Source organism: Engystomops pustulosus, chromosome 5 (assembly GCF_040894005.1).
Source record: "Engystomops pustulosus chromosome 5, aEngPut4.maternal, whole genome shotgun sequence".
NCBI classification, from domain to species: domain Eukaryota; kingdom Metazoa; phylum Chordata; class Amphibia; order Anura; family Leptodactylidae; genus Engystomops; species Engystomops pustulosus.
In genome coordinates this window covers 84903656-84918418 of record NC_092415.1, presented here as the reverse complement: position 1 = coordinate 84918418, position 14763 = coordinate 84903656, and the positions used below count along the sequence as shown (strand labels likewise).

The 14763-nt window shown below is 41.4% G+C and overlaps 1 protein-coding gene across 2 annotated transcripts in view; it reads right to left on the bottom strand.

Moving 5' to 3' along the window:
- The window catches only part of SNRNP48 (small nuclear ribonucleoprotein U11/U12 subunit 48), a 33469-nt gene extending 19254 nt beyond the window's left edge, over positions 1-14215 (bottom strand). The window contains exons 1-9 of one of the 2 annotated variants that reach the window (XM_072152548.1): positions 14002-14215; positions 12084-12191; positions 11386-11446; positions 9530-9610; positions 7078-7260; positions 5197-5318; positions 4724-4830; positions 4178-4324; positions 3912-3971 (exon numbers count right to left, since the gene is read on the bottom strand). In XM_072152548.1, coding sequence (XP_072008649.1) covers positions 3923-3971; positions 4178-4324; positions 4724-4830; positions 5197-5318; positions 7078-7260; positions 9530-9610; positions 11386-11446; positions 12084-12191; positions 14002-14136 — 993 coding nt within the window. In that variant the 5' untranslated portion in view covers positions 14137-14215 and the 3' untranslated portion in view covers positions 3912-3922. Of the gene's footprint in view, positions 1-3808; positions 3972-4177; positions 4325-4723; positions 4831-5196; positions 5319-7077; positions 7261-9529; positions 9611-11385; positions 11447-12083; positions 12192-14001 lie in introns of those variants that run through there. The other variant, XM_072152547.1, reaches the window with a different exon arrangement.
- Positions 14216-14763: the final 548 nt, after the last annotated feature.

Below are 14763 nucleotides of genomic sequence, written 5' to 3'. Positions count from 1 at the left end.
TCAATGGGATCAGTCATGGTGATTCAGGTGAAGCAGGAGGAAGAAACTGGAGGCTCCAGCACACCACCTGGACTCTAGTGGCTGCATTTTTATATGATACCTTCTCTAGCGTGCCACATCGTTTTCCTGAGGTCAGGACCGGACGTCATCTTATGCGTTCCAGCCTCACTAGATACAAATACCACTGCAGTGTTTTTGTGCTGGTGAGATATAGAGTGGGATGGAGGCTAGCTATAACCATCGGAGGCTGACTGTATAGTCTCCCAAACAGCCCCAAGGTGTTCTAAACAGGATGGACCCGCATGGGGGCCAAATGAAGAAGTGGACCTGTGGTCCTGGATGGAAAGTGTCCATGCCCACCTGTACAATCTTCACCCCCCCACCTGGAAGCCTGGAGTGAAAGGAGGAGAAAACCTCCTGACCACTGTAGGAACAGGAAGAACACTGGCAGGAAGCTGCGGGAGGGGCCTTTTAACCTCTCTTCGTCTTTCTGTCCCTATAGTGGTCAAGGGGCATCCTTCAGCTGGGCCCTCATGGGGGACAGGGTGGAAATTTCAGATAGAAACAAAACATATTGTATTTTTATGACAGAACTCCATATTTAGAAATAGGGTTGCACCGATACCCAGAAAAGTATTGCAATACTCAATACAGATATGTTACTTTTAAGAAAAGTATTATATGAATGTTTAGGGTGCGGTCACATGGGGTGTTTAAATTACATTTAGAAATGCAATGCAAACGACTGGGTGCGGGGCTCAGCCCGATTGCATTTGCATTAAAACACATCTGATCAGTAACGGTCAGCCAGTGATTTGTCAGGAGAGCGTTAGTGCTTTATGAAGTCAATGGGGCACATTTACTTAGAAAGTTGGAAACTGCACTAAAAGTGTTCTTTCCATGTATAATGCTGGGTGCGACCAATTCATTAAGAACATGCACCAGAAATCTTCCCCCACTGGTGCATCTTTAACATGGGGCGTGCAACACAATTTGCTAGTTAAATACAGCATGGAAGCTGTGCCACAAAAGGGTCGCATGCGACACAAAGGCAGCGCACACACTTCTTAAATACCTGTGCACAGGGCCGGCTCCAGGTTTAAGGAGGCCCCTGGGCGACAGAGTCTCAGCGGGCCCCTGTGCTCTTTACCTCCAGAATTTTGCGGCAGAGAAATTCCTTCCTACATAGTATACCTCCATTAGTGCCTCCAACCTCCCCCTCACATTGTGATACCAGCTCTGTGTCTAGGCTCGCGTAGCATGTGAATTACATGCGCTGTACTGTGCAGGCTGCAGGGCCATGTCCTGCTTTCTGAGGCTGCTTTTAATCCACAAATAGTAGCATAACTGAGGTTGGGGTCTCCTACAATATAAAGGTTACACCTGCAGCTAAATTTGTCAGCTTCTGTCATGGCAGCAGTCCGAGTTGTTTTTTCCACTATAAAATACAGAAGCTGCCCTGCATACAGCACATACCTGTTACGCACATATATAATATGTACTCACATACATACATTACATACAGGATAAACCTATTATACCCGCATATAATATATACTCACATAGATAGAGCATATACCTTTTACACATGTATATGATATATACTCAAATAAAGCATATACCTATTACACAGGCATATAATATATACACACATACATACAGCATATACCTATTACACAGGCATATAATATATACTCACATAGATACATTTGTGTAATAGGTATATGCTGTATAATATAGACACACATACATAGTATAGGTAACAATCAGGTACCTATACAGGTTACAGACATCTATTACACATAATAAACATCACTCATACACTTATCCCCTTCACACAAACACATGATGTATATATAGCAGACATTACTCAGATAACAGGCTGTAAACACACACATACAGATATAATGTACAGTCACACATGTATATTTGCTCACATCACACACATATATACAACATGTAAACATACAAGTGCAGTCACATACTTACCTCTCCAGTTGATAAGTTGTAGGTGGACCTTTGCTTCCCAGGAGAACATAGGAGCAGATTCACAGCTACTCCAGCACCTGGGTCACTGCACTGCTGCTTTCTCACCTCCAGACAGCTGGTTCCTGGTGTCCCATTGCAGGCACAGGGCCTGTCACAAGTGCTCCAGGCTTGTGGGGGGCCTTATGCTGCCATGAAGAGCAGAGCACAGGCCACTTCCTGGCAGCTGCATAGACGGCCCGGGCTGGTGGGCGGGGCCTCCACCGTGAAAGGAGGAAGCAGCTAATGGGATGTAAAATCAGCAAATGGAACATTTCAATGCTGCATCACAGGCACTGCTCTCTGCAGAGTGATTTAATTTAACTCCACCACCTCAAGTGGGCCCTCCCAGCAGCTGTGGGCCCCGGCACTTGCCCGTGTATGCCGGGTGCTGTAGCCGGCCCTGCCTGTGCAAGCCAAGAATAACGTGCACAGTCCGACCAAAGTGCAGTGCAAAGCCATTGCTAAATGTGCCTCAATGGATTTGCAAAAAAAATGGATGGCACATGCATGGCATCCGTATGCACACTATTTTTTCTCCAATGTGCAGGGCAAGATGTAGATATGCAAAAAAAGTTGATGGTTTTGTAATGTGAAAAAAAATGGATACAATATGGACTGATCACGGAGCTTACGTCCGCATTTTTTGCAGATGAGCAGCGGACATCTGCAGCTAACCCGACATCTCTCAAAAGGATTCCCTGCCGAATGTCTGCCGGACAGTTCTGATATTTCCTTGATGACGTGGTCCCTGCGCTGCCGCTAACCTGACACATCTACACAAAGGATTCCCTGTCCAATGTCTTCTCTGCAGACAGATAGTGAGTCTGTGGAAGTCATTCAGTGCAAGAAGTAACGAAAACCTGGTGTTGAACCGTTCTGGAACACAATGGGGCACATTTACTTACCCGTCCCGCTCAGGTCCGACAGAGTTCACCACCTTCTTTCTGGTGCATGCAAGTGCTTGATCTCGCGACACAATTTGAAAGTTAAATCCCACTCTCTGTCCCAATCAGTCAGATAGTACGACAGCACACACCCCGATTTCTGTTGCATGAAAGCCAGCACAGCTGTACCAAAATCCAATCAGGTGCAGCACAATCCCAAGTTAAAAATCTGTCCCTGGGACCCTTAGTAACTAAGCCCCATTGGATCTCCTCCTGACCTAGAGATCTAGAATACCTTGAGGAATTGATACAGAAAGTACGGTGTATGAAAAAAAAAACTGTATAACTTTATATAATACAAACAATAACATTCATTTTAGTAATGGGAATACCCATTTAAGTTAAAACTTGCACGGTTATCTAGAGGGAAAAAAAAAAAAAATAAAATGAGCAGGAAAAAAAAAAAAAAGACACTTTTTGCCTGACAGGTGTCAACTGGCTGAAGGAGTTCCTTCAACCACCACTTTCTTGGGCTCTATAGTACCTAGAACGATGCTTTTGGTCTCAAATTATCTTAGGGTTATGGTCCTGTTTTGTACCAAACTGTAGATGCAGGTAGTTAAATGCATAGTTGAGACTGCAATCATGATGCATTTAAAAATATGTTATCAAAACCATATCTCTAGGTACAAACATTAGTTAGACTCTTCTCTGACGATTTTCCTGTGTCTAAGGAGGTGGTTTTCATTATAGGTATACAGAAAAGCTTTAACTCTTTACCGATATTTGACAAAGTTGTGACGTACTACTACGTCCCGCTTCTGGCACCGGCTGCTGTAAAAAGCCAATGCCAGAAGTAAATTATAGCCGACACAAACAAATACCACTTTTCTTTTCAAGTAATTTAATGGGGTTTTTTTTACTTTTTTATCCAAAATTTATTCAGCAGCACCTTTATAAGGTTGTAAGGTAAAACAAAACATATATTTTATTCTTAACTCAAATTCTTGCTATTCATTTTCTCTTCTTCTTTTGTGGCTGTGGTGTTTATCTTCATCCCTAAAAAGAGGGTGGGAAAAAAAAGTAGAACGACTTTTTTAATTACGCTTTATAATTAGGTGTTAGCACAAACTTTAACAACTTGATAAAAATGGGCATTTATTTATTGTACTTATTGTTTGTATGTTATTGGGCTTATAGGTTATTATTGTTTTAAGTGTACATTTATATATAAAAAAAAAAAATAAAATTCAATGCAATCTTGCCTGTCTTTTTTATGCCTCTCTTTGTCCCTGCTCCTACTGCGCCGTCTTCGTTGGCTACTGCTGCGCTCTTTTCTGCGTCCAGATCGATGTTTGTCCCTGTGACTTCCCCTAGATTGTCTGGACTCTGTAGAACGAGATCGCTCCCGCCTAGAGAAACGGCAACATAAAACATTTATTGTGATGGTTAGTTTGCACAATTATTAATGACTTTACTGGACCCCAATGGATTTGCTGCAATTTAGTCACAGTACTCATATCTTTGTCTTGTAGAGGGATTCCAATATATTTTACTACAATATGGCAAATTGCAGTCAACCAATTTCATTATAGGCCCCCTATATAACCCTCTAAAAATGAGCAACTTAATACCAAGGCATGCAGTCAATCATAGTAGTACCCACAGTTTTTCTTGCTAATCAGTCTACTGTAGAAAGCCAACTAAGCTGTGAAAAAGTAGGCATTATTATTAAGATATTAAATAAAAATGATATAATTAACTCTTTTCAGCTGCAGTGTCACCGTTGACATGGCGAGTTTTAGGTTTACCTTTTTATAGAGGAAGAGGAAATTGAAGAGCTTGCTTCATCACGAATTTCATCCTGCCATTTACTGCTTAGCTCTTCCATATGCACATTAATGACATCTCGTATTATCTGTAAAATAGAGGTTAAGCATTTTCAAATCATCCTTTCCAATGGTGCTTTTTGAGCTAATGGGGGAACCTGTGGCCTGTTTGTTTTGGAACCAGATATGGTAATGAATAAACAGACAACTAGTTGTTCACAGTGTAATCGTGAAGTCACTCTGATAACTGCAAAAATCTGCAGTATGATCACTGCTCTGACATCGTCCTCTTTGGCTGGGCAGCGAAACGGGTCTGATTCACAAACTGCTGACACCTCAACACTAGAGCAACCAAATCCAGAAATTGCATTGCTATGTTAGTAAAATATGAACAGAATAACCAACTACACATATAGAAGCTCTGATGTAGTATTCGTATTCTCCCAATACATTACCTCTGTATAGGACTTCTTGGTGATGTGAACATTCTTAGCTCTGTAAGATTGGCGCCTCCTTTTGTAGTCTCTCATTTCTGCCATGATTTCCAAGTGGGACTTGGGACATTTCTGCTCATCATCTTCAAGAAAAAAAAAAAAATCATTATTGAAAAAAACTATATAAAAGTAGTGAAATATCAAAACAATTCCTGGGTCTACTGGTGACATGTATGACAAGTTGACAGTATGAGGGTGTGACCATTGATCGTGAAGTCCCCAGAGCCCTTATCAACTATATTAATCGGCAAAGGCTCTGGTAGAGCTGAAAAGAGTTCTATGTTCGGACGCGACTGATCGGAACATCACTAAGAGTATCGGATCATTTTGTTTGGTACAGCTACAACACCATTACCGTAATTCAGTTTTCAACAGCAATAGTCATCTAATAATGAGATATTACAAACTGCACCTATACTACTAGCACAATAAATATAACAATAAGCCTGAATATGATACCAGTATGTAAGCTGTAGCTCTAACATACAAGTCATAGGGGGCTATTCTTCTACAACATTTTTCTGGCGAAGATGCACTGAAATAATCACAATTTCTTGGAGTGTGCAGCTATTCTCGCGACTCTGCCACCTCCACGCCATGTGGGCGTATTAACTGGTTCGCGACCGCTCGCCGTGTATTCGGGTCGCGCTGCATGGAGAGGGCTCACGGGCTGAGCCCTCTCCATAGCGGCTAAGTCTTTGCTGCATATCGCGGGTGTTATCATAACGATGGCCGCCGGCAAAGCTCCCGGCAGCCTCAAAAAGATAGCATGGGCGCCGCCATCTTACCTGGGATCGCCGCTCCCCGTGACGTCATCGGTGAGCAGCGATCCGTCTCCATGGTAGCCTTCATTTTAACCCCTTTATTACAATGTGCTGATAGCACATTGTAATGAATGAGGAGGAAAAAACCCATATATTGCCATACTGTAGTATGGTAGTATATGATAGGATCGATGAGACAACTTAGGGTTAAAGTAAATAGTAAAAAAAAAAATTATAATAAAAAAACCTAAAATTTCAAATCACCCCCCCTTTCCCTAGAACTGATATAAATATAAATAAACAGTAAAAATCATAAACACATTAGGTATCGACGTGTCCGAAAATGCCCGATCAAAATATATTAAAGGTTTTTCAATGCGTTTAACCCCGTAACGGAAAATAGTGCCCAAAGTCGAAAATGGCACTTTTTTGCCATTTTGAAAAATATAAAAAAAATCTATAAAAAGTGATCAAAAGGTCGTACAGTCCTAAAAATGATATCATTGAAAATATTATCAAATTTCGCAAAAAGAGACACCACCCACCGCTCCGTACACCAAAGTATAAAAAAGTTATTAGCGCCAGAAGTTGGCAAAATCAAAAAAAGGAATTTTTGTACAGGAGGTTAATTTTTGTAAATGTATGAAAACATTATAAAACCTATACAAATTTGGTATCCCCTTAATCGTACCGACCCAAAGAATAAAGTAGACATGTCATTTGGGGCGCTCAGTGAAAGACGTAATATCCAAGCCCAGAAGAAAATGGCGCAAATGCGTTTTTTCACCATTTTCACTGCATTTGGAATTTTTTTCCCGCTTCCGAGTACATGGCATGGAATATTTAATACCATCACTATGAAGTGCAATTTGTTATGCAGAAAACAAGCCATCACACAGCTCTTTACGTGTAAAAATAAAAAAGTTATAGATTTTTGAAGGTGGGGAGTGAAAAATGGACATGAAAAAACAGGAAAGGGCCCGGTCCTTAACCGGTTAAATCTTGCCCCATGTATATTGTTTATAGTCAGGCAGCAATAGATAAACTCATAGACAGAGATAAATAGACTCATAAAAACCTTGACTGATTTTGGCAGTTAAATCCTCAAACAGATCCGATGCATTCTGCTCATGTGCAGGTCTCTGCTTTTTGGTCTCCAGAAGGACATAGTCATACACCGCCAGACGGTCGGCAGCTGTAAGGTCACAGATGGCGCGTTTGTGGTTTAGAGGAACTTCAGCAGCTGAAGAAGAGTAGTCATCTGGAGCATATAGAGAAACATTCATATTGGTATGACACTACGATTTTCATTTCCTTTAAATTATTGACACTATTGAACAAATGGAATGAATTGCACATGTCTCTCTCCTGGGACATTTGCCATTATCCACTATCAATAAATCACTCTCTATAGACTGTAGCCTGTTGAAAGTTTGCACCATTACCTACAGCAAAAAAAAAAAAAATACACAAATATATGCTTGTGGAAACAGACCCAGTGCAGTGAAAGAGAGTCCATCCCAGAGAAATAGGATGGAAGGTCTCCCTATCTGCTTGACCTACTGCTTCATTCAATTAGTGAGGACCTCTGTTATTGGGATTAGTGGGGGTCCCAGCAATCAGGCCCCTGTCCATTAGCTTGTTATCCCCTATTTTGTGCCTAGGGGATAACACTAATACTTGGTACAACCCCTTAACTTACACTAGTAAATGTGTTGTGGGGCATGAATTCATAAATTGAATGAAACACTTTTCTGTTCTATGAAAATACCATCTTTACTAGAAATCAGAGTTCAATAAATATTGAAAAAAAAAAATCACAAGCATTATAAGCTGCATGTCTGTATCAGGCCATTGCAATTACATTAAAAATATGGCTGCTTTCTTGCAAAAAAAGAGCCGCACTCTGGTATCACATGTTCACTTCAATAACATGCATTACCCATGGTCAGGTGAAGAGCAGTTTTTGGAATAAATCTGCCATGTTTTTAATCAATGGACAACCCCTTTAAATTTCTTACCATGAAGCTACAATATTCAATAGCGTTCAACAGAAAACATAAGGTAGGAGACTCCCATTCTAACACTGCATAGGCTGATTGAGGTAACAGAAAATAGGGATCCATAAAGTGTTTGAAAGGCAGTGGTGGGGATTGTTGCCCTTTCAACACCATTTATTAAGTAAATAATAGTGTTATTTTGCTGGACAAGCAGTTCAGTAGTCTTCCAAATCTAAAAGTATTCTAGAGAACTCTACTTACTGAAGAAAGTTTGGAAATTTATGATCAATATATAAAGTAATGAGAAATAAGTTTTTAAAAGGATATATCTCATAAAAGGATACTGCACAAAAGCACAGTGGATATAATGTGAGATGTCAGGAGGCTATCTCCGCTCCATACTCACCCCTGCTGTGGAGAGAGAAATAACCAAATAACCAAAACATTATGCTTTGAAATATACAAAAAACAAGGCAAATACACAGACATATTAGTATAATAGTAATTAGGTTAAAATCTTAAAAGGCAATGGAGGTGATGGATCATTTTCTTTTTTGTCTATGTTTGGTGTTGTTTGGGTGCAGTCATGGTGCAATTACTGTATTGCGACTTTCCGTTGCGCCAAATGAGCATAGGACAGTGCAAAGTCTCTTTGATATAGACAGTGATTGCACCAAATTCATTAAAGGGGTTATCTGGGTGTTAAAAAATACTGAGGGCCAGGCTAGTTAAACATAATAAACATGCACTTACCTCGTCCGGCGCTGCCGATATCCCGCACCGCAGTGCGTCTCCTCTATGCGCCGGTTTGTATACAGGGGCGCACAGGGAGTGCTTACAAAGCTGAGAGATAGGGACAGATGGGAGGCGCCGGCCACATCGCGGACCGGAAGTTCCCTGTGCGCGACTTCTGTGCCCCTCTAAACAAACAGGGGCATGGATCGAAGGACCACGGCGCGGGACATTGGCCGGACGAGGTAAGTACATGTTTATTATGTTTAACTAGCCCTCCCCAGCCCTGCCCTCAGTAATTTTTAACAGCCGGATAACCCCTTTAAACTTGCACAGCCAAGTTTTCATAATAGGACTGAATATATGTATTGCAAGTTTCTGTTTAGCACAAATTGACTCCAGTCCTTCCCTCTGGCCTATGTGCTAGGACTTTTAATGTTATTTTGCTACTTTTTATGTGACTGTAACAAACAGCATGCATAGCACAACAACGACAGCAGATTTAGTAAAGGCCAAAGCCACTTTAATATATGTGAGTACAGCATATATGTTTGTCCAAAGACAAACATAGATTTGTCGCAAGGAGACGGACTAATATATTACTTCTGATTAATTATTTATTAGGCACATCTCATACCCCTACAACAATTTAGCCTGCAGCCACAATAGCTTTGCATGTAAATACATGAGAAACATGCTCCATCTAGTGGGAGAAGTTGTGTACTGAATAATGGTGATAATGAACACAAAACTGGTTTTCTACCAATGATAAAACATTCCACGCATTTAACCACTTACTTTTGTGCCATGATTTATGTTCACTTGAGGCTGGTGCACTATTCTTCGCATCTTTAATGACCTGAAATTGCTTATATTTATCTGTTAGGATAAAGCATAATCTTATTATTCAATACACTCCAATCATTTAGCCTTCAAAATGCAATACAATTTCTACAAAATCCTTCAATATCAACAAAAACTAACATATTTTCTATAGCAATCTAAACTATCTTTTGATGCTAGAATTTCCAAAAGACTCTGAAGGCAAAGTGAATGTGCAACAAACATATTTCTTGGATCATCTATGGCTCAAATGGAGCAAATTCAAGGCATCATAGTACAGGAGGTCCCGAGTTACATACAAGATAGGTTCTTTGGGTTTGTTCTTAAGTTGAATTTGTGTGCAAGTCAGGGCTGTATCTTCAGACTGTTGCCCATGTGACAATTTCTCAACATTTTTTGCTGTAATGGGACCAATGATTATCAATAAAGCTACATTAAAGACACCTTCCAGCTGATTATTGCAGCCTGGGACTATAGTAAATCACCCATAGAGCTTCACCAGAGGTCACAGTGGGCAGAGAGATCCATCTGTAACTAGGGGGTCATCTGTAAGTCGGGTGTCCTTAAAAGGGATCCTGTCACCACATTTGCACATATACAGATAGTTAATAGGGCTCTATAGGAACCTGTCACTAACGGACACCCTTCTTTTAGTTAAAAATAGTTTCCTTCACATCCCCATAAATCAATTTTATCTTATGTTACCTGAAATCAGAGGGGGCATGTCCTGCTCAACGGGCTTCTCCCATCTACTCCTGACCACGACTTATGCCTCCTTACTTTTCAGCAGTTCATGTAATGTAATCAAAGGTCCTGTACCCTTTACATTTGCAAAATGTACCCCATGTATGGACCTGATGACATGAAATCACAGCAGTCTCCATGGACGACTTTTCCTCTCCATCCACTTTGGAGGCTGCTATGATATCATGTCCTCAGATACATATAGTACAGTACCGTACAGTTTGCTAATGTGAGGTGGCTAAAGGACCTAAGATGGTGTCACTCTGGTCATATGACATGTATGTAACACAAGGCAGAGCCGTGAGTCATTATAAGGGCACGTGGTTTACTGGAGTCAGAGCCAGTAGAAATGAGTCAGGAAAGCTCATTTGCATATCAGAAAAACCAGTGTAATTAAGTTACAGTGCACCACTGGCAGCTTATTATAGGTGATATGGGGAGGACTTGTAACCCTTTATCAGAAGGTATTATATGATGCAATGAGCGATTGTACTTGTAGGAGGGCTGTTCTTGCTTGGAACGCGTTTACAATACTGGAAATGAAAGCATTCTTTAACTCGTGGAGTGATTTCCTAGTAGCGCTGTAGCAGCTATATTTAAGGTTTTTTAACCGCACTCGCAACTTTTCAGCTAGACATTTGTGGAATATGAATAGGACAACCCATAGGTATATAAAGAACACCTATTTAACCCATGGAGTGCTGTCCTAGTAGCACCGTACCAGCTATTTTTTAGAGGTTATTAACCTTAATCACAACTTTATCCTCCGATGTCCGATTCTATTATGAAGACAATGCCGGAAAGCTAAAGGGCGGCTGCCATCTCCTTATATTTGCTATACGCTTCTAACAAAGCCTTTTTAAAGGTGAGCGTGTTCCTTTAGGGGGAGTGTTACCAACCCCTTTGTCACCACTTGTTTGGTTTTTGTTTTTTCTTTATGTGCCCTAATAAATTTACACAAGGCGGCGTCATCTTGTTTTCTCCATTTTTTAGCATCTGTGAAGTTCAACACATTCTTAAAAACATTTGGCAATATGGTAATAAATAGAAATCCAAATCATACATACCTATAATAATAGAGGTTATCTTTGATTTTTCATAGAAAAACTCAGAGTCTTCAACATCTGCCTGAATATAAATCAAGTGATCATTAGAGGTCTTATACCGTCTGATAGAAAAAAACCTGATGAACTTGTCTAAATTTGCCATATGTAGAGCTTTTACACCCTTCATAGAAATATACTGTAATAAGGAAATGTGAACTAATATTAATGACTATTGGCCATAGAGCGCAACAGTCTTAATGGGGTATATGGAGTGTCAGCTGTTATGCAATGATGGTGTTATCTTCTATTGTATTCCGTGATAACAATGAGATAAATAACAGACCCTTACAGTATAATTAGGCCAGGTGGCCAGAGCGATCATCAGTTTCTATATACGGTACTTTGTAACTAAAGAGACCTGTCTCAGTGCAGAGACAGATTCTCTGTTTTGACAGAACAGAGTGGATTCAAGGTATCACAATCATACAGTAAGAGCAGCTGTCTGGCATCACTGACTCCAGGTGAAGGTTTCCCAACTATGGACATGACCTCTGGTCCAGAGGAAAGGTAATTAATGTAGGATTGCTCTAAGTGTGAGCTCTGGGACCATCAAATTCACTCGATTAAGGTCCCCAAGTTGTTGTTCCTCCAACACAACCTACAATCTTGTTGGGAAGGAGTAAGAATGGAGAGCAGCTCAATCAAAGGTATGTACTTACTTCCTCCTTGTTGTATCCATTTCTACGCCGTTCACATAGAACCACATGTTTCTCCAGAGAGGACCTTGGCATTATGTGGTTAGAGTCATGGGGGCACACTACAATCTCCTAACAAAGAGAAACAAAGTTAAAGGGGTATTCCCACAACGACAAGATTCTTCAACGGGTTTACCCATGAAAGAAAATTCTCCAATTTTAATCCCCTAGTGATGTTTACACAATAAAGATAATTTTTAACCCCTTACTTTACATTTTTACTCAGTTTTATTGCCGTTTTAGCTCCTATAACTCAGCAATGGTCAGTCTGATCATCTGAGGGCACCCCCAACGTGTTCGCATTGAAGACAACACAGCTGCGCCAAAATCACGTGCGACACAATGTCAGCGCAGACCCTCGTTATAAACCGGTCACAGCCGTGCAAAACCCGAAAACGTCGGTAAGTCCGACAAAAGTGGGTGTGCAGACCCTCTTGGAATGCAAGGGTGGGGGTTACTGCAGAGAGCAGCTCAGCCTAGCATCAGACAAAAGAACAAGATGGCTGATGAACCAAAAGTCAGAAGATCCAGGGTCTGTTCTAGGGACAACCAAAATTGTGTACAGCAGGACTGATAGACACAGGTTGGAATTATATCTCTGAAATGCTGCATTTTTTTTAATAACAGTGAATTAGAGAATGTGGTATTTTGTTATACTGAGTCCATTTAAGAAACTTGTCTTTATGGGAATACCTCTTTAGATATACTCAGGATAACAAAATAAGACATTCTCTAATTCACTGTTATTACCAAAAAATACAGCATTTCACAGATATAATTCCAACTTGTCTCCATCAGTCCTGGCATATACAATTTTGCTTGCCCCCTGGATCAGATGGTAAATTTCCTGACTATGGTTGAATTGTTCTCATGAATAGCTTCTCCTGTCTGTACACTTCAATGCTCTTTGCGTGCTGCCACTAGAAGCTAAATAAGTGTAGATAGACCTTGTACCCTGATAATCTAACCACATTGTCGGCACACAGCATCTTACAGCACAGAGGGATCATGAAGTGTAGTGTCTGCTTAGAGAGTCCTCGCCCACACTCTTGAACTTTTTACTAACCACCACTGAGTGATAGGAGTAAAATTGTATAGTAAGGCGGTAAAAATGATCATTATCTTGAAAACATCAATAGGGGAAAAACATTTATGAACTTTCTATCATGGCCAAACCCCTTTAAGGTTAGGTCTGGCCAGAACAATTTACAGATGCCAATGTATTGGATGTCTCTGATTTAGGTCTGAAACATTCTAGAGAGGATATTCGGTTCATGAACCCCTTTTGTTCTGCTTTTAACCTCACGCTATATGCAGAAGAAGTGTGATTGTAATTGATTCCTGATCCAGCTGCGTCCCTTACATTTTTTGAAGGTGATCCGAGGTATCTGAGAGTTACAAATACTGGAGCTCCATCTGAATAGGAACAATATACACCATGTATATCTGCTGCATACCCCAAGTAGAGAACAGCGGATCAGTACCGGGCCTGGAGGATGGACCTCCACTCATCTCCAAGTAATGATCCTCAGGGAAAGGTCCGGAATTGTGAGTCTTGGAGGACAGATTTCATTTTATGTAGCAGGGACTGTGAATGGCCATTACACTGGCATGTGAGTGCAGCAATCCATGGGCACAAGTGTGCAGCATTACTGGGTATGATAAGGGCAGCCTTTAATCTTGGGTATGCCCATATGACAGATTTGGGGCCTTGGCAGGTGGGCTCTCTCATCCGATAAGACCCTTTCCAGACCCAGTAACACATGGGGCTCCCTCATATGTGGCAGCACTGTACATGTAGGAGGACATGATTCTATACAGATAGTAGCAGGAAGAACAAGATGAAGCTGCTGCCCTCTAGTGACGGGGCGCGGATACTCACCCGATCTCCGCCCGGCGCCTCCTGCTCCCAGCCCAGCTCGTGCAGCAGCAGTGTCAGGCGGCTCCGGCATCGCTCCGTGAAGTCCTTGAGTTCCTGCAGTAGAAGCTGCGGGTTACTAGTCAGAGCAGCCTCCATCACCTCCGCAGAGCGCAGCCCGAGAGCCAGGAAATGCACAGGAAGGGGCGGGCGCTGCTGCGGCTCAAGCCTCGCTGTGGTGTGTGGGTACAGGGTCCCTCTAGTGGCCAGCTGTGTGTACAACATGGATTGTGGTATGAAAAAGCCTAAAATCTACTACCCCATATTTACTAAAGTCTGTCTGCCTGCACAGTCGGACCATTTATCATGCAAGGATGAAATGCAATCGTGAAAACGACAGAACTGTGTCACACGCCACAAACAAGAGACATGTGTTGCTCGCCCCAGGTAAAGGTGCACCAAAAAAAATAGGATCAATCCAGAGAGCGCTAGATTCATGAAGAATATGCGAATCTGGTGCACTCTGCACTATACACAGGCAAACTACACGTAGTACAGTTTGCACTTGTTAGAGATTTTTATCTGGGGCTCAAACCCCCACCCCCCTTTCCCCCATTGCATGGTGACTTTCAAATTAAATCTTTCATGGCTCCTGGTACCAGGAGGAGAGAACAAACCCAAGACACAGACACGGTCTTCAGCTGCACTCAAATCACTCTGTTTATTTCAAAACCACAGTCGTATATCAAAACAGAAAAAACAGCATTGGGGGGGCGTGAAAAAGGA